General features: G+C 38.5%; 1 protein-coding gene across 3 annotated transcripts in view; it reads left to right on the forward strand.

The window, feature by feature from the left end:
• Positions 1-20,102, forward strand: part of FRMPD4 (FERM and PDZ domain containing 4) — a gene marked incomplete at both ends in the record, with an annotated part of 417,104 nt that overhangs the window by 324,100 nt on the left and 72,902 nt on the right. For all 3 annotated transcript variants that reach the window (XM_084305435.1, XM_084305436.1, XM_084305437.1), the window contains one exon: positions 18,803-18,963. In XM_084305435.1, the coding sequence (XP_084161561.1) occupies positions 18,803-18,963 (161 nt within the window). The remainder of the gene's footprint in view (positions 1-18,802; positions 18,964-20,102) is intronic.

The raw sequence follows: 20,102 nt of genomic DNA on the forward strand, positions 1-20,102 counted from the left end.
GTCATAATGAATTATTCCTTAAAAGTTGCTTAAAAGACTTTAGAAATTCCTCTCATGTATGCAGGCACTTGTTGGCTGTGTATTTAGTCTCATGATGAGTTAGTTATTACACAATTTTGATAAACATGAGCAAATCAGCAGGATTTTTCCATGGAAATTAACCCTAGTCATTAAGGCAGAAATGCCTTCTGGTTACCTATCAGTTATATTAAAGACATTAAAGAGATCCGAAATACAATGGTCTACTTTTGATTGTTCTATTGTTGTGAACAAGGTTGTGGCATTTTACACATTTTGTATGTGAAAGTAACCAAATCATTTCTAGCACCACAGGTTGCAAAGCAAATGGGTGTAGAAGCTTCATCCATCCAGAAGCTCCAAAATGAGGAGGGTGTATGGAAAGCTTCACCCGCCTTCCATATACGATTTATCACTGCTTGTAGCTGATTTACTGAACAGAGTAGCCAAGCAGTACTTTACAGATGATGTGTTCCAGTATTTATGGTTGAATTTAATCCGATCTAAGATGAGGCAGGATAAGCCTATACGGTATCCAGCATATTAAAAACAATGAGTCAGAAAAGCCCTCCCTGAAAAATAGTGAATAAATTTGTATGAGCAGTGTTTTCGTAACTGCGATAAGTCTAGAAATAGAAATGAGGCAGTACTTGTCAGCAGAGGTGGTATCTATTATTGGGATGATGGGGTAGTTTGGAAAACATAAAAGCAAATGAACAAAAAATTAAGCTTTTGGACAACAAAATCTTCTGTTTAAAAGCCTGCCTGTTTTTCCAGCTACATAAACTGATCTAATAACTTGTTATTAAGCAAACTAGTACTCAAAGTATTTTTTGTGCCCAGAAGCTTCTTACTATTTTTCAGTTACTGCCATTCTCTAACAAAAGATGCCATTCTTGCCTGAATAAATAGGTACAATAGAGCCGTGCTGCCAAGCAGCATACCTACCAGCTTGGTTAGAGGGTGATGAAGCTGTTACACGCAACAACGTCATTCTTTATACAGCCTCTGTAAAGAGGTTTGTTCGTAAGGATCTGAGCTCTCTCCAGAAGCACATTAAGGCACTGTTGGACCTGGGTCTGGTTTGCTGTATACCTGCTCAAGGGACAGGCACATGCAGTGGAGCATATTTCTGTGGTTGCTGCTGGCACAGCTAAGGTTTGCTCCTGGAGCTCAGGATGAGGAACCCGTTTTGATGGTCCATTGAGACAGACGTGAGAAACATTTCAGAGGTTTGTGCTTTCCACCAGTAGAAGACATATGAGAATCAGAAGCTGTTTGTCTTCTAGCTTCTTGTCAATGAATGTGCATCCTCACAGCTTGAGGCTCTAGCCTCCTACTAGGCTTGCTGCTAAAACCAAGGACATCAAATGCACGCTGTGTCAGATTCACTGCTTGGGCTCAGAGAACACCATGTTGTATGCACTGCGGGTTCAAACTGACTCTACGTGCAATGCATGCTGTACCTAGGCCTTAAAACTGAAAAAGGCTGCCCTCAGAGAAACTGTCTGCCACATCACCTTCAAGACAGCTGAATTTAAATAGTGGCATGGTGCTCTGGACTTGTCTGAATGTGTTCGTTGCTTCCTGCAGGACCCCAGTAATACTGTCTGTCTGCTCATGGTGTAATTGAGATACATGCAAGTTTGTAGGGAGCAGGTGACTCTAAGAGCAGCATGTTGGGTCACCATCTGTTCTTCATGGCGTTTGTGGATACCATGAAATAAGTCTCCTCTGTATTCTTCAAACTCTAAGCAATTTGGGATGGGAGGCCATTTTCTTACAGACAGCAGATCAGGTCAGCTGTCTATGTTGTCAATATATTTTTGGCACAGAAACATGTACCATAGCATTTAGCTCTTGTACCAAAGTTGAGCTTTCCGAGTGTAGTCCAAAATTAGGCAGAATTAAATACTGCATCAAACCCTCTCACTTTCCGATTGAAGTGTAAAGTGGACTTATACAAGGTTGATAGTATATAAGAAACCCAAGTAAGACATTTTTAAGAATACAGAGATACATTGAATGGAGAACAGACATTTAGCATATTTAGTAAATATTGCCTGTGTTGTTTGGTGGTCAAGCCACAAGGCATCATCATCATGATGCAATAATTACACAATATAGGCTTTATTAATGAATTCTGTTTACACGATAGATCTCTCAGAGTGCTAGGCTTCCCTGCTTTGAAGTTTCTCCTGATCAATCATTAGCTATTTACATATCTATATCTACTGAAGAATTCTGGTTTTATCTTTTAAAGGACAAGTCTTTCTGGCTCAAAACCCAGCCATTTTATTTCTTTAGTTTCACAGTTTTTATAGTACATTCCGTCATCCAATTTAATATTTATCAGTAGTAATAACTGAGTGCCAGAGTATTTTCAACATTAATTCCGGGTGTCTGTGCACTGGATAGTCCTGCATTCAAAATTACTAAGCAGACCATGCAGGCAGACACTTTGGCTGTAACTTGTTTGCTCATTTATATACAGAAGAATGGAGATGAATAGCTAATTTTGCTGCAGAGAGCTGTCTGCTCTGAATCCCAAACACTCCATATTTTATAACACCAAGGGTCTGATGAAGCTGTTATAGCAGTCTTACACGAGTAGAATGGGTTAATTGTTCCAACCCTTTTCTTTCTTTCCTTCAATTTTCAGTAAAAGAGAATTTGAAACATGATTTAGAAAGAAAGTTAACTACTTCCATCATGACTAATTTTGGTTTCTCTTAAGTATTACCCTGAGAGTATAGTCTTGACTGAAGGTCTTGAAAGGAAAACACATACAAAGGCAAAGTACGAGAATCCAGAGGTGCAGACTTTCCCAGATGAATTGTGCCATGTTGTTTTGGTCTAAGCAATTTATTTTACCCTAACTGCACAGAAAATGCAGGGTTATGCCCTGCTGTCCAATAAGCTATACTCCAGCCTCAATTTTACAAAAGATGTGCAAAATGGGAATGAAAGCCCAATCTCCTGATTGCCTTTAGTTGTTGCTATGAGGAAATCTAAGAGGAGGAAACAGGTTTTGTTCTTCCAGAAAGCATTCAGTTCATGCTCACTTTTATTTTATCTGGCAACATGTACACAGATGTAGGATTGGAGTAGTGATGGCTTCTCCTCCAAGGATCTAAGCTCTCTACTCCAGATGATTTTCCGTGCAGCATACTCACTGTAGTTGTCAGGATGGGTGGTGCCAGTGCCTGCACACCAAGATCTGTATGCAGTGGCTGGACCTGGGCATCTGTGTACTGGACAACCCTTGAAGTTTTTTTGGCCTTGATACAGTGAGTTATAGTGCCTCACCTATGTTTAAGTTGAACAGAAGCATCCTTTCAGTTTGACCAGAAGTACAGGGAACACAGGATGATTTAACACACTGAAGACAGCAATATTTGATGGATGGTGAGATAATAATGGTTGCCACGGCCTCCAAATGTTTTCCTGCTTCCCACAAACACCACCTTTGTCTTGCCTGAGCTGAGTTTCACTCAGGTGTTGCTATAAGTCAGGCTGCCAGTGGACTCAGAAAGGAATTAAATGTTGATTGATGTCTGTACTAAGCTGTAAGAAAACATTCTTCTAGGAGAACAAGTCGTTCATTGCCAGTCTCTGTGAAGAGGCTGAAAGGAGTTTATGGAAGTTATGGAGGTTACTAGAAAGTCTTTCTTGTAATTTTCCCCCACACTGAGACTGTGTAATGTCATGGTTTTAACACGGAGTGTTCCCAGTAGTCCAGAAGTTTGAGTGTGAATTTCCTCTTGGCGGTAGTGACACTTTACCCATGCTATATACAATCAAAAGGAATTGAGAGGTTTGCTGATAAGTGGCTTCTGTTATCTCATCTCTACCAGCTCTCCTTGTCTTCCCACTTCTCATTCTGTTGCCATGGTTTGACCATGAGAAAAGCCACCTCGTATTTGTTTGCTCATGTTCCTTGGTTGCTGTTGTTGTTGTTTTGTGTTTGTTTTTCTTTTTTTTTCTCTCTCCCATCACTCTTCAGAGATTATATATATGGCCTGAGGTTTGTTTCTTTTTTCTTTCTTTTTTCTTTTTTTTTTTTTAATTTTTCCAAGATGGTGCTAGTATATCACATTAGTATGAGGATGGGATTCATCTTCTCACCAGGGTACCCTGAATTGTTGCTGGGTATCTACCTATATTTTAAATAGAAGAATGTATGGTGTTTATTTTAAAAGTGGTTTCTTTTTCCTATCCTTTTCTCTTAGGAGAACAAACAGAAGAGGAGAAATTTCACTGAAGAAGTGTAGCAGAAAGACTTATTGCAGGATATTTTCCATTTGTTCTACAGTTGTAATTTTTTTCTTTTTCTTTCTTTTTTTTTTTTTTTTTTAAATGCTTTCTGTATTTGAATCAGACCAAAATCAGGATGTAGGAATATACTTCTTACAACTGGCAATATAATAAGCCACATAACTCTACAGAATGTGGGTGCAGAAGCTTAAATGGGACTTTTTCTAAACTACATATTTTTTTGTTGTTCTGCTATTTCCCCTTTGACAAACTCTAATGGTCAGTGTCCCCTGAATCACTGAAGCTTTAGAGGATCTTAGTTTTTCCATGACAAAGAATATATTGTAAGCCATGTTCTACAAGGATATGAATCTGATTGAAATTGTAAAACATTTTACACAGCAGTTGCTGATGTTTAAGAAAATGTTGGTAGAACAGTGAGTAGATTACTTATCCATCGCTGGAGAAGACTTGTTATTTTCTCTTGTCAGATGTTGTAATTAATTTTAGAATGCAACGCAGCCAGCTTTGCCTTTTTTAGTTACGGTTGTTTTAAAACAACTGTGAGAATGTGTAACTCCTGTGAAGCTGTGCATAATGTTTCAAAACAGGACTTACGGAGTAATTTTTTTTCCAGAGGTGACAGATGCTGTTTTCTTCCTCAACCCCCAAATGCGAATTATATAGTTTTTGAAGGTAAAACACTTATCATAGCTGAGGTTAACATCTCTAATTAATCTGAGTTCTTGATTTCTGGAATAATAACAATTTGATTTACATATTTTGTTAAATAAAAATGGTATATGATTAAGATGAAAATTGGTTCCATTTATAGACTTCATGTGATCTGAAAATATAATGGTTGGTTGTCTGAGTAACTAAGGATGTGAAAGGGTGTTTTTCTTTTTAGGAATATATGCTTCCTACATATGCTGACCTCTTCTATTAAAAATGGGTCTACTAAATGTCCAGAAAGTGATTTCCCACTTTCGCTTGTTATGCCTTGGCACACCATAGACTACACGATTTCTGGAGATGGTAGTAAAGATATTATTTCCATATATATGAGGAAATATATATATATATTTTAAAGGAGTGTGTGTGAAACTTGCTTTCCTCAGCACATACCTGAAGGTTTGTTTGTCTTGCAGTTTGACTTCCTTAACAGATGGTATTAGGTTATTACTCTGTGCCATTGTCCTTATTCAGCATGTTCCTTTTTCAATAATAATCATTCCTTGTATGATTGTGTCCATGAGGAATTTTTCCTCTTCTAGTCGCCAAGTTCACAGTTTTTAACATATGAACACTGAAGGCAGAGGTGAGCACCGCAAAGTTAGTTTTGTTTGAGAAGATGTTGGTCAATGGATGCTGCTCGGGAGATTGAGTCCCAAGAGTGGTGCTGCTGGCTGATGTGAAGGCGTTAGGACCTCAGAGTGGTGGTTGAGCTCTGGATAGATCAAGCATGTTAGACTGCTCTAACATCAATTTATATTCCATGTAAAACAAAAATTGGGGCCACCGGTCCTCTGCAACAGCATGCAGATTTGGCTCAGCTTTTCATTCCTTGATGAAAACGCTCCTTACATTTATGTTTGTAGTGGACATTTATAACCGAAGTACAATGTGCTTTGTGTAGACATAGAAATGAGGCCACAATATATTTTGTGAAGAGTTGAAGGTTCAACTGTTTCAATTGTGCAGAGGTTCCCCTCTTTTCTTCTCATGATATGCCATGCAATTTAATTTCTGCCCTGTGTTTTAAAGGCCATGATGGTTCAGTGATGCTATGTGAAAATTAAAGTGATTTGGGCTAGGAAATGCAATGTAACTATAAAATGTTATTATAAAATACCCTGCTTAATTGAGACATAGTAAATTGGGGACTTTTTCATTGGAAAGTTTCCTATTAAATTGATTTATCCTGATGAAAATGACTGCAGTTTAATGGGGAGCTCATATTGACCTACTTTTAGCTACTACTATGTAATGATATGTCATGGGTGATGTTTAAACAAGTATGAATTTCAGCACTGTTATTTTCTGTTCTGTTTTGGTTTTGTTTAAAAAGCAATCAAACAAACAAACAAACAAACTTGCTGAATGTAGTGTGGCTACGGAACAGCACTCCTTCCCTTTAAGCCTGAGCCCAGAACAGGCTGAGCCTGAAGATGACCAACACCTACAAGCTCAACATGTTCATATGCATAGCAGATGGCTCAAACCCCAACTTGTTCTTAACTTTGAGAAGATAAATAAGAAATGAACGTAGTTCAGAACATTATGGCTTATATTCTTTAAGACAGGCCTGCTCTGGCCAACTGTAAAGTTTCTTTAAGTTCTGCCTGATCTGACCAGTTCTAGCTGGTCAGAAACTCTCAGTTCTAGCACCGTATTTAGTGTTAGGAATGTACCAGTCCTTGAAAAATGAATGTTCCCAAAATATTGCTTGTACCATGTCAATTCTGATACTTTAAAGGCCTTTAATTATTTTTTTTTCATGGGGTTGCATTTTGCAGAGGCCAACAGCTTTTGGCTTCCAGGAGAGAGTGGTATGTTCATTACTTCATTAAAGAGCAAACAATCTGCAGAATTGTTCTGAACCGCAAAGTAGGGATTGTTGTATGGAATTAGCTGAAAAATGTAAATGTGATAGGTTTTTAGGACAACAACTCACTGTTGTACAGGAGGGGCAGGTCTTCTGGAGTGCTGGAGCTCTTGCAGGTGTCGGTAACACATACTTTGGTTGCGCTCTGTATTTATGCTCCTGTCAGACCCAATGGGGCTGGTTGTGACCGTAACTCCTTTTGTGGTGCCCTCAGCTGCAATTAAAGGGACAAGTGAGTTTTCAAGGCTGTGCAGAATGGCATGTTGTTTTTATAGATTACTTAAAGATGTTGATCAGAGTTTAAAGGTGAAGCTTGTAGGAGTTAATCGTCTATCAGTAGAATTAATTGTGGAAAGCTCTGACATTAAGCATATTTATGACACTTAACTGTCTTACAGTCTTTGTTAAGGGTTTATTATACGTATAAAGGCTGCATTTTTCATAAGATTGTGCCAATTATAATGTGATGATAATTAAACTTGAGATTTATGTGCTCTTTTTAAAATGCAAAAATGCTGCATTGAAATCTTCATATTTCTGCCACATCAAAATTAAATGCCTATTTAGAAACCTTGTAAGATTTCCCTCTGTATTATTTTCTATAGGAAAAGAGAAAATCATGAAGCAATATGTGCTGCAAAAATTGTAGAACAAATTTAATTCCTCTTCAATTAAGTAATTTGTTACCACCTTCTCATAACAGCAAAATTCTCATTAAAAAATATATATATATATTTATGATAGGTGACAAATAGTAGTAGAGTAACATGCAGTGTTAAGAGAGAATATGTCTCAAAATACCTTTTTTCTCTGGATTTACCATTTTTCTCTGCTGATGACACTACTCTGTGGGTGTTGCTGTGTAGCCAAGAGTTATACAGCTCATGGTGCCTATTCATTTCTAGTTTTCTTTTAGAAGTGATAAAGGTTTGTTTTCCTCTGTGGGAAGAGAGCACCATCCCAGCTTACTAAGCTTCACAGACATTTCACCTAAAATTATAATTCCTGTTAGAAATCACTAGAGTGAACAAAAAGTTTGGCTAAGATAACAGATGACATAATAAATATTTATATAAAAACGTATCAGTCATCTCATATATATGAGGCGTAGTAGTAATATTACTAAAGTTGGGTTAGATACTGATTGATAATTAGTTGGATCATTAAATTCCTGGTTTGCATGTCAGATTTTCGGTCAGTGTTTGTTAGTCTGTTATACAATTCAGCCACTGCCTTCTGAGAGACTTTCCTGGTGCAAAGCCATCCTAGCCTTCATCCCAGCGTCCAGACTTGCCTGCTTACACACTCTTTTCAAGAGTGTGTAAGTCTCTAATGTAGCATCTTCTTTCACTTTCTTACACTTTGATGTCAATGTTTCACCAAGACATCTGTGGACCTTCATTCCACAGGGTCTGAACTCCAATTCTGGCACATTTCATTTTCCTGCCTTATAAGAGTTTCTACTGTCCAGTGTCTAATTTCTTTCCATTTACAATGAATTAGGACTTCTTGAGGTGAACATTTGATGTTCGGACCAGCATGACTAAAACTTCCATTATCATTTCCTTTTTATTTGTTTATTTATATCCAAGGTCACAGTAAATGACACTTATATTCAACCTTATTCTGTAAACGTAAATGGGGGGTTTCTGTATGAACCATCTTCTTCTGAATGGGTAGGTGTTAACCCCCTTCAACCCACCCAAGGGGTCTGTTTTGAAACAGCTAATTTTGCTTTTCTGCTCCTTTGCTGTTTGAATAAGCTAGCTGGCAGTTATGAATGCAAGGAGGCAATGTTTTTTTGTTCATCAGGTACATCAGTAGTCTGATCTTTAACTTGCATGCCATCTTTAATAAAGTTAATATACACACTGTCAAATTTAATGGAGTAGTAGTAGAGTACTTGTTCTTATACACAGGTAAATAGAAATTACCCACAGACATTAGCAAAAGCTCCTTGGATGTAATGAAGTTGAAATATGATCACCAGCACCCCTAATTTTAAGGTCTGTAAAATAGCCTGTGGAGCTAGAAGTGCTCTCATTTAGAAAGGCGAGTTATTTACTTTGAAAAGAAAAAGTAAGCCCCAAAAATCATTCAGCCATGTTGTGCTCAGGTATAGGGAATAACTTAACAGGGAAAAGGAGATAAAATATACCTGATTTTTTTCTTCTTTCTGTATCCCAAGTTTAATTTTCACATGACAGCTCTATCTGGCAGCCTCACCTCCCATCAGTGCAATCTGTCATTCTAGATTATTTCAATTAATTTCACTTTCTCATTTTGCATTTACCGAAGAGTTGCAATGGCACACTACCAAATTAGCAGTCAAGAAGAGTAATCCTCTATATTTGTATGCTGTTAAAAGAAAGGGGGACGGAGGAGATCGTTTCTCTTCTTCCACTCTGTCCTGGAGGCCTTCTCCAGAGTTGTTATACCATTAGATTTGCTTTGAAGATTGACTGTGAAGACAGACTGTGTTACAGGAAGACTTGATTTGGAGGTTTTTGGAGTTACAAAAAGCTTTCAAATTCATTCTGTGCACCTTGGTTGTTTTACATAAAGTCATTTATCTCTGGTAGCCAAAGAATGATAAGCTTTTTTGCACTCTTTGCTTCTGTGTAGTAGTTGGACTTCTTCACAAAAGCACAGTAACTTTCTAACCTCTGTGCTTGGCTCTCCAGTGATGTGAATTCATACCCTGCATGTGAAACTTGAGGCAGCTTCTTGTACTGACTTAAGGATTACCTCCCCCTGTGTGCACCTGAATGATGCTCACTTTTCTAACTGGGCTGCTGGGCTGCTCTTTGCTGAAGTCAAGCCTTCAACCTGTTTGTGAGAGCAGAGTGGTACCCATCATGATATAGTTTATATCCATGAACCTTTAAATATATGGTTGTGGATAAACTAAACAGCTGCAGTGCAGTACTGAGTACCCACTTGCTGTCTACAGATGTGACTAACTTGTATGTTGCTACTTTCACCTGATGGCTCTTACAGCTGGAGCTTGGTTTTCACCTGAGAAAGGCTACGTTTTGCTGGAGATGCAGTAGATAAAACAATCAGTTTGTGATACTATTGAGAGGGCCAGCTTTGGTTCAAAAACCTTCCAAATGTGTACTGGAAAAGAAAGGAAATAAGTAGATAATCCAGAGCTTTTTCAGTGACCTGCTCATCAGTTCAGTTGTTGAAGGAATGAGGAAGATCAAGTTCACAGGATAAACAAATAGGTTTTATTTCTGTTGTAAGTGCTTGCCTATATACACTCATAACTGTACTGAGTTGCTGCTAGCCTTCACTCCATATGGTGCTGCCATAGCTGCAAACAGTGATTGATTAAAAAAAAGATTTTGGTTAGTCACTTTCTGCTAGCTCCCTTGGCTCAGGACTTTTCTGCTTCTTTTCGTCTGAAGGACCTGAAGCTTTCAGTCTCTGAAAAGGTCATCTCCTTGCAAGGTCTTTTGGAGAATGGAATAGGGTTAGAGCGGCATTGGATACTTTCTCCTTCCTTTCCCTTTTAAAAGGGGAAAATAACTGATTACAGAATTAATGAGTGCATTTCCTCATTGTGATTTGCTTCCTGGCGTTCATTGGTGGGGATTATCAGTTATTCCCACACTGCCAGCCTTTCACATTGCTTTCCCTCCCCACTCCTGGGTGCAGGAAAAGAGGAGTTAGGGGGGTACAAGGCTGTTGAAGCATGCTTTGATATTTCAGCTGTGTTCATGCTAGGCCCAACTGTACCAGAGGTTACAGCAGGCACATCTAAATCTGGGGTCTGTCATCTTAGTACATTATCAGGGCACCCTCACTTAGAGTTTATGGAGACTGACATGTGCATGTCAGAGCAAGTCTAATTTCATCAGCAATTAACCAGACCAGTTTTCTTTTAGTCAGGAGCTTTCCTAATCTAATCAGCACATGAAAAGCTATTTTCAGGGTGCTTCTCCTCCCCCTTTCTTTTTTTAACATTTCAGTTAGGCAAATTGTTCACGTGGAGCTGGGGATCGCAGTTCCTCTCCCTGCTGAATGAGAAACGCCCGCGGTGCTCGGCGTAGGTCCATGCCGTTTGCTGCAGAGCTCAGCTAGGCAGGAGCCCACAGATTACTGTTCATCTACTTAGAGTGAAACCTGCCAAAAGCAGGACAAATAGGAATTGTTCACTCTGTTTTCCAGAGGACACCGTCAGTCCAAATTAATTTATTGTGTATTTGCAGTTCAGTAAATCTTCTTTTCCCCTCGCTATGCCTTTAGTTGTAACAGGGTTTATTGATGCATGTGTAGAAAATAATGAAAAGCTGTATTTCGGTTCATCTTTAAAGGCCTCGGTGTAGTTTGCTGTTCTAAATGGAGTCGCTCCACTCACGTAAAGAAAAATGCCTTTCGTGGAAAAAAACAAGGTGTCCTTCTGGACCTACTCCAGCAGGTGTGAGAAAGTGCTTCCTTGGAGGAGTGCCAGTAATTCTCATGTCTAACATAGCGCACGTGGTTTCCTTCTCGAAGGACCTCGGCCAGGCAGGTGAGCAAACCTCCTGCCCCCGTGAGCTGCACCATGAGCCGGTGCTGTGTGCACCACAGCTGCTGTGCAGAAAGGCTCCTTCCAGGAGGCACATGCCAGTGACTTGGGGCTGGGGTGGTGGGTGAGGCTAAATCTCTGTTCTGGGAAAAGGCAAGGCTGAGGTGATGGTGCATTTGGGGCCCTCGGCACAATCAGCTGATGGTCACCTGGCCATTTGTGCTGCCCTGTGTCCTCCTGCAGTGTGATTGCCCTGTGCCCATGTAGCCCCAGCATGAGGCTCGCCCTGGAGTTGTTTTCAGTTGGCTCTTCAGCCACAGTTTTTGCCACCCAATAATTTGTGAGCTTACTTTGGCTATGAAAGCCTGATTAATCCCACAGAGGTGGCCCCTGAATTTCCTTCCATTCGGTCTGAGAGCATCTCTGGTGAAGGAAGCTTCGCTCTGGTGGAAGAGGTTGCTGGGAGAAAAACTGGATGCAGAAATGCCATTCAGTGCAGTGTGTGGCAGCATAATTACATATCAAGGCAGGCTGTAAGCGTGTTACATGCCATATGTGTACGGGTGCAGTTTAGATATACTCAGCACTGGTGCAGAGATCTTGGTTTTGCATTTCAGTCAGCAAGGAAAGCAGAGGCTGGCATCATGCTCTGTCTACAGAGCAGGCAATTCTAGCGTTCATGTGGCCAGTGTTGCTGGGAGCTCCTATTGTTTCCCTTTGTGAAAGAATGTTAAGATTTTTTTCTAATGTGATCAAGTGTTGAAAGCCTTTTTTTTTTTTTTTTTTTTTTCCCCATTGGAGAGTGTTCTTTTTTTGTTGTTTTTCTGTACCTCATCTCGTGATATCCATAACTCTTATCTGCATCTTCCTACCTATCTTTCCTTGCCATCCTCTGTGGCCCTTTCTTGGCCATGGCCAATTTTCACTGAGATGTTTTTGTGTGATTTCTGCTATTTGGCTGCTGCCTCAAAAGCCTCATCCCACTACAGCAGGCAGGAAACTCATAACTCGTGGTGAAAGGAGCTTTAGAAATAAATGCTTGTGGCCATCTTGAGAGAAAAAAAAAAAAAAGAAAAAAAAAAAAGAAAATCGGATCACACCTCTCTGGCAGTCTGTAGGAACAATACTCAGACAACTGCTAGCCTACAGCTGGGGTTTGAGGCCTATTTCCATGTCTTTGTGGGACTGAGGTAAATAATTTTTTATTCCCAGTATGTAGCATTCATATGTGGTATATGCGCAGCAGAAGAACTCACATACTGCACATGTAATATCCTTTAATATAAAGTGCTAATTGTCATTGTAAAATATACTTTGTGTATTTCTCACAGTGCCTGCCTGAAGCTGAGCATAAATCTTTATATCCCTGTAAATTTGTATTCATGTCAGTTTTATTCACTGTGATTTTGCTTCATTCTGTCTTGCTTTAGATTGCACATCATGCCCAGCAGTAAAGGAAGAGTGGATTTTGAAAATTTTTACGTGTCAGATTTCCCTGTATCCAATTTTATCAAAATGCTGTCACCAACTTCTTCTGAAACCGGCAAACCTTTTTCTTTCTAATTACATTTTTACCATATGTTCATCCAGATGGCATATGCCAACATTTTCTAGGGTGCTATAAAATGACCTGACTTCAGAGGATTTAACTGGTGAAGAAGCTTATGAAAAAAATAAAATTGACACCAGGGCAGAAAAACAGTCCTAAAAGAAAAAAATAAAATAAGAAAAAAAAAAAAGTTCTGATAAATCTTCCCAGTTATATTTCATGCCTGTGATATTGACTTCTCAACATACACACCTGCACAAAACCAGTGAAAATGTAGGGAATGTAAAGTTGTTTTCTTGATATGTCAAAAGTTAGCTCCTTTCTGAACAGCTCGAAATTCAACTTTAGTCTGTTGAATATATCTAAATGCACTTTTGAGCTGTGAGTGACTACTCAGTTTGCTGCAAAAATGGAGCAAAAGAAGAGTTTGCCAAACCACCAGATTCTCTGCAGGAGCAGCAATTTTACTTAACAATACAATAACTATTTGGGCACTTCTTTTCTAAAGTGTCAGTTCCAAGTAGAAAACAGATACACTTGATGGATGATTTTGACACATATAGTAGTTCTTAATAATTCTTGTGGGATTTCTTGGAGAAAATAAATTAACTTGGGATATACTGAGAGGTGCCAGAAACCTGAGGAAACAGGAAAGAAAAGAAGATTATTTTTCATGTTTAGCTACTAGCTGAGATAAATCATTGAAGATCAATTTATTGTCTCCTGCAGAGTTTCTGTATTTGATAAGTGCTCACCTATAACAATTTCCCTGTTTTGATAGTCTTTCCAAATCATGGGAAAAATGATAAAATAGGCTCCTGCTATTATCAGTTTCTATAAGGTTGTCTCAAGACTCAAGCCATTTTACCTGCAGCTGAACTTGCAACTCCCAATTGGAAAGGAAATTTTAAGTGTACAACATGAGGCTCTGAATAGGGTAAGAACCAAGAGGTAGTTTGGGGGCAGGATGGGCAGTCCTGTGATCTCAGGGATTCAGGTGGACAGTTGCAAATTAAGGTTCACTTGGTATCTTATTTCATTGGTCTCTGTGAAAATCACAACTGTACTGCACAAAACATATCTTCCACATCCTCCTAGTTAACAAGACAGGCTTCTAACAGTACTCAACAGTTTTAAGTGTTTCTGTTATCTATGAATGAAACCTTTGTTAAAAAAAAGTCCTTATCTCCGTCCTCCACTCATCAGTCCACGAGTGGCTTGACATTTCCACAGATTCTTCTTCATCATTGACCAGGATTACAGCTGCCCTGCAAACAAGAGTCTATTTTGTAGTTACATCAACCCGTATAGCAGAGGCATTTCAAAGCTAATGGTTAAAACCCTTAAAGTGAGAACTGGTGTTAACCTCTGAAGTAACAGAAGCAAGCTGTAATACGGAAATACAAAATAAAACACCAAAATGCAGTCTGTTTCCATGCTGTAATAGTATGATGCAACAACTGTTTTATTATGGTTAAGGTGATGTAGTGTGTGTGAACATCTAGCTATATTAAACTCGTATTGAGGCACCACCTTCTATGCTCTTTCGGATGTCATTGCAGAATGGAGCTAAAGTAGTTCAGGTGTCTTGGTTACATATTTCCAGAATAATCTCATAATCAAGGTCACTGGCTTCTTGTCGTAGTTTTTAGATTTGTAGCATACTTAGACTCGTAGGCATTTTCCTGTGGAGAAGCCAACTCCTGCATAACATATTTTAGCCTGCTGAGGACAGGCTTTTCCTAGCAGCCATGTACCAAACTCTAAGAATTAGCCCACTTAATCCCCAGATGTCAGAGAATGACACAAGAAAATCCAAAAATTTAAAAGCATTGTGCTAAGATACGTGACTTTTAAGTACTAATATGCATTATTAAAATCAAGCTCTCATTGTAATTGCAGTCTTTGTTTAGATATTCCTTGGGTTATTCATGGTGTACTTTGAATGAGGAAAATACTGACATGATTTCCAAAGAAAGCATTAACAAGTTAACCATTATGAAGCTAATGATCCAAAGAAGCAAAGTGCCAGCCTTAAACCATACCTCAAACTTTGCTGAGCATGAATTCAGATATGCACTTGTTACATTAGGCTCCACTTAATGTTCTAGGCAGCTGCATTGTGTTTGTAGTTGCTGGCTGCCTTGTGCCAGCTGATCAATGTTTCCTAAGACTTTCTTCTTTGCTACTTGTCTTTCTCTTTCACTCACTGTACATCCCTTTGTGGGTGTGTACGCATCAATTTTATGCAAGATACATTCTCTCTCCTTTTCTCTGTTACCCTCTTTTTTTTTTTTTTTTTTTTTTTTTGAGTGGAATAGGTGCTGCAGAGAGTTTTTGAGTATAAATACTTGGAATTACACTTTTTGCTATAGTTGGTAGTTTGTTTTTTTTTTTCTTTTTCTTTTTTTTTCTTTTTTTCCATAGCTGGTGGCTTATCTCTTGGAATATATAAAATTTCTGTTCAAGGAATTCTCTGAGAATTACTTTCCTTAAAAATGGCAGCTGTCTCTCACTATTCACAATAAGAGTATATCAGGGAAGGTAGCCTTTTATGAAGCAGGAACTCATCTCAGTTGTTGAAAATGGTAGGAAATAAGTTTCTTTTTTTGAAAAAATGATCTTAGTTTAGCTTGTGTTTCTGTATAGGGAAAGAAGAGCTTATACTTAAAATTCCAGCCTTTTTTTTCTTTTCTTCTTTTTTACCTTCAGAAAAAAAATAAATTAAAAAAAACAAAACAACTGAGTTATGATCTAGGCACAATGCCATCTAAATATATTTCTACTGTTTGAAACAAATGGGAGTTCTGCAGTGTTGAAGGTATTCTTATAAGATCTTTAACTGTTTAAGTGATGCTCTGTGTAAGGTTCCCCAAGGTGTTGGTTTTGAGTCTTTACTAGATTCTGGTTTGGAATACTAAGAATATTAATTCTTTACTTCAGGAGTCAATATGTTCTGTAGCTAAGAGGGAGATGAAATATCTCCAATACAGTACTACAAATGGCATCTCAGTAATAAACTAGCCACAGGAGGAAAAGGTTTTTCAGCCTACCATCCCACAAAGCTTTGAGTATTCATCTCATCTAGGATCATATTCGTTTATCTTAGTGCTCTCTTGAAATACACTTCCAACACACTGAGTGATACAAGAACATCCAATGCAGCAAGCTGTGGAAGCACAAGATGCAGAGCCTTTTTCGTTGATGTATTTGAAGGTGGATAACCTTAAAAATCAATAAAGCCCGCTGCACCACTCAGAATCCTGATAGACTGTTCCTTGCTGATCCTCTTGCTTAGGCTTTGAATAACTGATACGGTGCTGCTGCAGTACGAGGTGTTGCAGTGGCTGGAGCAAGGCATCCACCAGCAGAGCTGCTCTTTGAGTAGATCTTATGTTGGTTCCTGGAATTTTTCATCTGAAGCGTAGCTCTTGTTTCTTTTTCTCTCCCCGGTTTAGTTTTCAAACCAGACTAAACAAGTGCTTGAAAAGAGAGGATGTGCAATAGCAGGAAAGTAGTTCTCAAATACTTAAAGCAGTGTTTTCAACTTGCTTGTAAATACTGCATTTCCTCTCTGGAAACAGTGTCAGATCATAGTGCCCCAATTACCAAAATGGAAACAGCTATTAGGGAGAAGTAATTAAATAGAACGTTTTAACTTTGTGGGAAGTTTGGTAAGGCTGTCACCTAAAAGATAAGTTCACAGGTTTAAATAGATAGTTTTCGAAATACCAGTGACACCTCAGAAAGTCTCCCACGTCAAAGACAAAATGTTTGAGTATCTAGAAACCCAAATTATAACAGGAGTTGACGGGGAGGAGGGTGGCTGTGCATTCTGAAGGTAATTTCACAGAAGGTAATGTCACAGAAGAAGTGTATGAAACTATGTGCATTTTCTAACAGTTCTTCTGAATGAACATAATAGAAAAAGACCAAAAACTGGAAGAGCAGAAGGGAGAGGAGAACAAAGTATCAGATGTGATTTCGTACATAGGAAAAGAAAATATATATTCCTTGCTGATTTCACCTTACACAGATGCTAGGACAGTGCAGAGATACTCTCTCTCCTATTTTTGTGAGGAAGTAACTTCTGCTACCTCTGATCATATGTATTAAAAAGCAGCATTTTACTTTTAGGCAGACTGAATCTAGTGATAGGGATAGACAGTTTCTTTGAAGAAAAGCCTTAGAAAAGTCTAGTCACAGGAATAAACTCACACTAAGAGTTTGCTGAGATTTTTCTGCTGTTTTGTGCGTCAGTAATAGAAGACCATGGAAGGAATGGAAAATCACATTATGCTAAAGGTGTATGTGTTGGGAAAAGATCAGAGAAGTTTCTGCATGCCACTGATGCTGAAAACAGATCTATAAATGACATCTTTCTCCTTAAGGACTGCATGTCTGGGGTTTCTGGGGAATTGTTTTTGAAGATGGAAAGAGAAAAGAGATGAGAGCAAGGATCCTGGTTGCACAGGACATTCCCTAATTCTCATGTGTTAACATGTTATGTGTAAGATTGACAGTTACACAGAAAAATTACTTGATTTCCATATTAGTATTTATTTATTGGGCCAACTTTCAAGCTGATGATATGGTCTACTGATGCAGAGGCACCTGCCTCTCTGATGTCCTTTGCAGCTTTTTTGGGTTGGGCACCTGTCTGTCTCTTGAGCTCTGTCAAAGACTGCAAGAACCTGATGCCATGAGATGAAGTCTGTCTTCATGCTAAGCTGACCAGGTGTTGCTTGTCTGTGGTGGTGCCAGTTTGTCAGCTCTCTCAAGGCAAGTCTGCCAGTGGAGGCTTATGAGGAAGCATGAATGTCTTCCTAGGTTTCCTGAAGCACCTGAGCTCAATTAATGACATTTTGAACCGTTTGAGACTGGAGCAGTCTGGCTGCCAATGTAATCAGCACTGGGGATTGGTAGCAGTGATTCAGGGGGGAGATCGCAACACTGGTGGGAAACACAAAGTATACTGCTGTGCAAAGCAATGAACAGTTCAGTCTGCATGCACTAGTGTTTATTAATGTTAATTTAGAAGTCTCTATACTTTTAAACCATGGCCTCTTCTATGGATATGTCATATTGGATAGCTTTCTTCTTTTTTATTTTCTTCTTGAGAAATCAAAAATTTTCCCTCCAACCATGAGAATTTTGTCTTCTAGGAGCAACATGTAAACTTCACTATAACATTTAAGCTGAAATTAAGATATTTTAGTAATTGCTAAAATTGCTAATGAAAAGATTTTGTTAATATCTTAATTTTAATATCTTTAATCTTATTATTTTTTTTCCCTGGACCAGTTTGGAGTGACATTGGAGAGTTTACTCAAGTAGTAAATATGTATTGTTACCTTTGCTTTATGTAGTCTGAGAGGGCTGAGCTCTGAAACTTAGTATCGTAGAAAACCAAATTTAAATGTGTGCCTGCTTTATTTTGCAAAAGGCTGCCAGAGTCTAATTGCTGTGTTTTACATTATGAGTAGGTCACTTTATTATTCTTCCCTTCCAACAAATGAAGGATGAAAAATTCAAGTACAGATGACAAAGCTGCTATTGTTGGGTTATTTTTCTTTCATATATGCGGTATGATTAAATGTATGCTGTCAAAGAGGGACCTCTTTATAGGTTGATCCTATTGATTAGCATTAGAGACCTGTCAACAGTGGTATTACTTCATGTATAAGAGAATCTAATAGAAAATTATTAAGTTGATGGTGGTTTAGTTCTTACAGTGAGACCATTCCAGGTATTCATCTCATTTCGTAGCAGAAATTGCTTGGCTCAAGTAGATACACCAAAACCATATTTTAATGATTTTTTTCCTTTTTTCATCTTTTTTATTTTTTCACAGTCACATGACACAATCAGCCACATTTGAAGACCCTCGAATAGAGAGCTGCCAAATAACCCCTCCAGCCCCTCGGAAAGTGGAAATGAGGAGGGATCCTGTGCTAGGATTTGGTTTTGTGGCTGGTAGTGAAAAGCCAGTTGTTGTACGCTCAGTAACACCAGGTATGTTTTCCTCACCTGACCCCAAAAGCAAACTTGGCACGTCTCAGTATCGCATACTGGCTGGATTGCCAAATGAGAGAATAGTTGTAGTGTTAAAAAAAAAAAAAATTGTATTGACTTCACTTGTTTTCTTCAAATGGAGTGAAATTATTTGAGAATATCAAAAATCATTCTGTACATGTACTTATACTGGCTGAGGACTTAATCTACTGAGATGAAATACATTTACGAATGTAAGTACTGCTAAAATATTTAGGTAGACAAAGTAATCAAAAATACTCGGTAGGATTTTAAGCCTTGTATTACACAGTAGTTTCCTTCCTTTTAGAACCCTATGTAAACATGCTAACAAAAAGCCAGTTTTACATTGTTGCTCTGAGCCATTACTATTGTTTACCTGAAAAAACAGTTGATCCACTTCATTCAAGGGAAGAAGGCCTTCTCCCTGTTACGTTTATATTGGTTTGATCTCACCGTCATTGCCATTGAATCAGTGTTTTCAGGAGGTATACAGAACAGTAAGATTAAAATTTACATGTTTTGCATTCTATCATCAGATTCCAAAGGTGACGTTTGAGTTCTATTATATTTGTTTTTGTAAAAGAGGATGCTATTGCTCCCCTTCCCCCCCCCCCCCCTTTTTTTAATAGGTGGTTCTGTTTAATCAAGTGGCAAAAACCACTTCATCAAAATATATGTGCAAAATGGCCTAACTGGAGTGAAAATTATAGAGGCTCTTGGTATTTTTGCATGTATGGGACTGCTCAGTCTCCTGAATAGTGGCTTTTATGCTTAAAAGTTCAGTTGTTACATAAATTGCCTTGGAGCCAAGGACGCGGATTTGACTTTGCTCCAGTTCAATATGTTCTGCAGAACTCCCAGAGAGAGCAGGAGAAAGGCAAAATCGACTGCACGAAGTTCTGATGTCATTTACCCACATGTGTGCATTGATTGTATTTGTGTTGCTTTCAGATGAAGCAAGTGTTGTAACTAATATTTGAACTAGACAGTTCTCTCCTCCCAAGTTAGCATTTTTAATATAATTTTATATTACCCATCAGTTTGGGAAAAGTGTTTATTGTGTTGTATTCCAAGTGAATAGGAGGAAAGATGGGTTCAGGATAACATTCTCCTACATG

The sequence above is a fragment of the Netta rufina genome, assembly GCF_964035555.1.
Source record: "Netta rufina genome assembly, chromosome: 1".
NCBI lineage: Eukaryota > Metazoa > Chordata > Aves > Anseriformes > Anatidae > Netta > Netta rufina.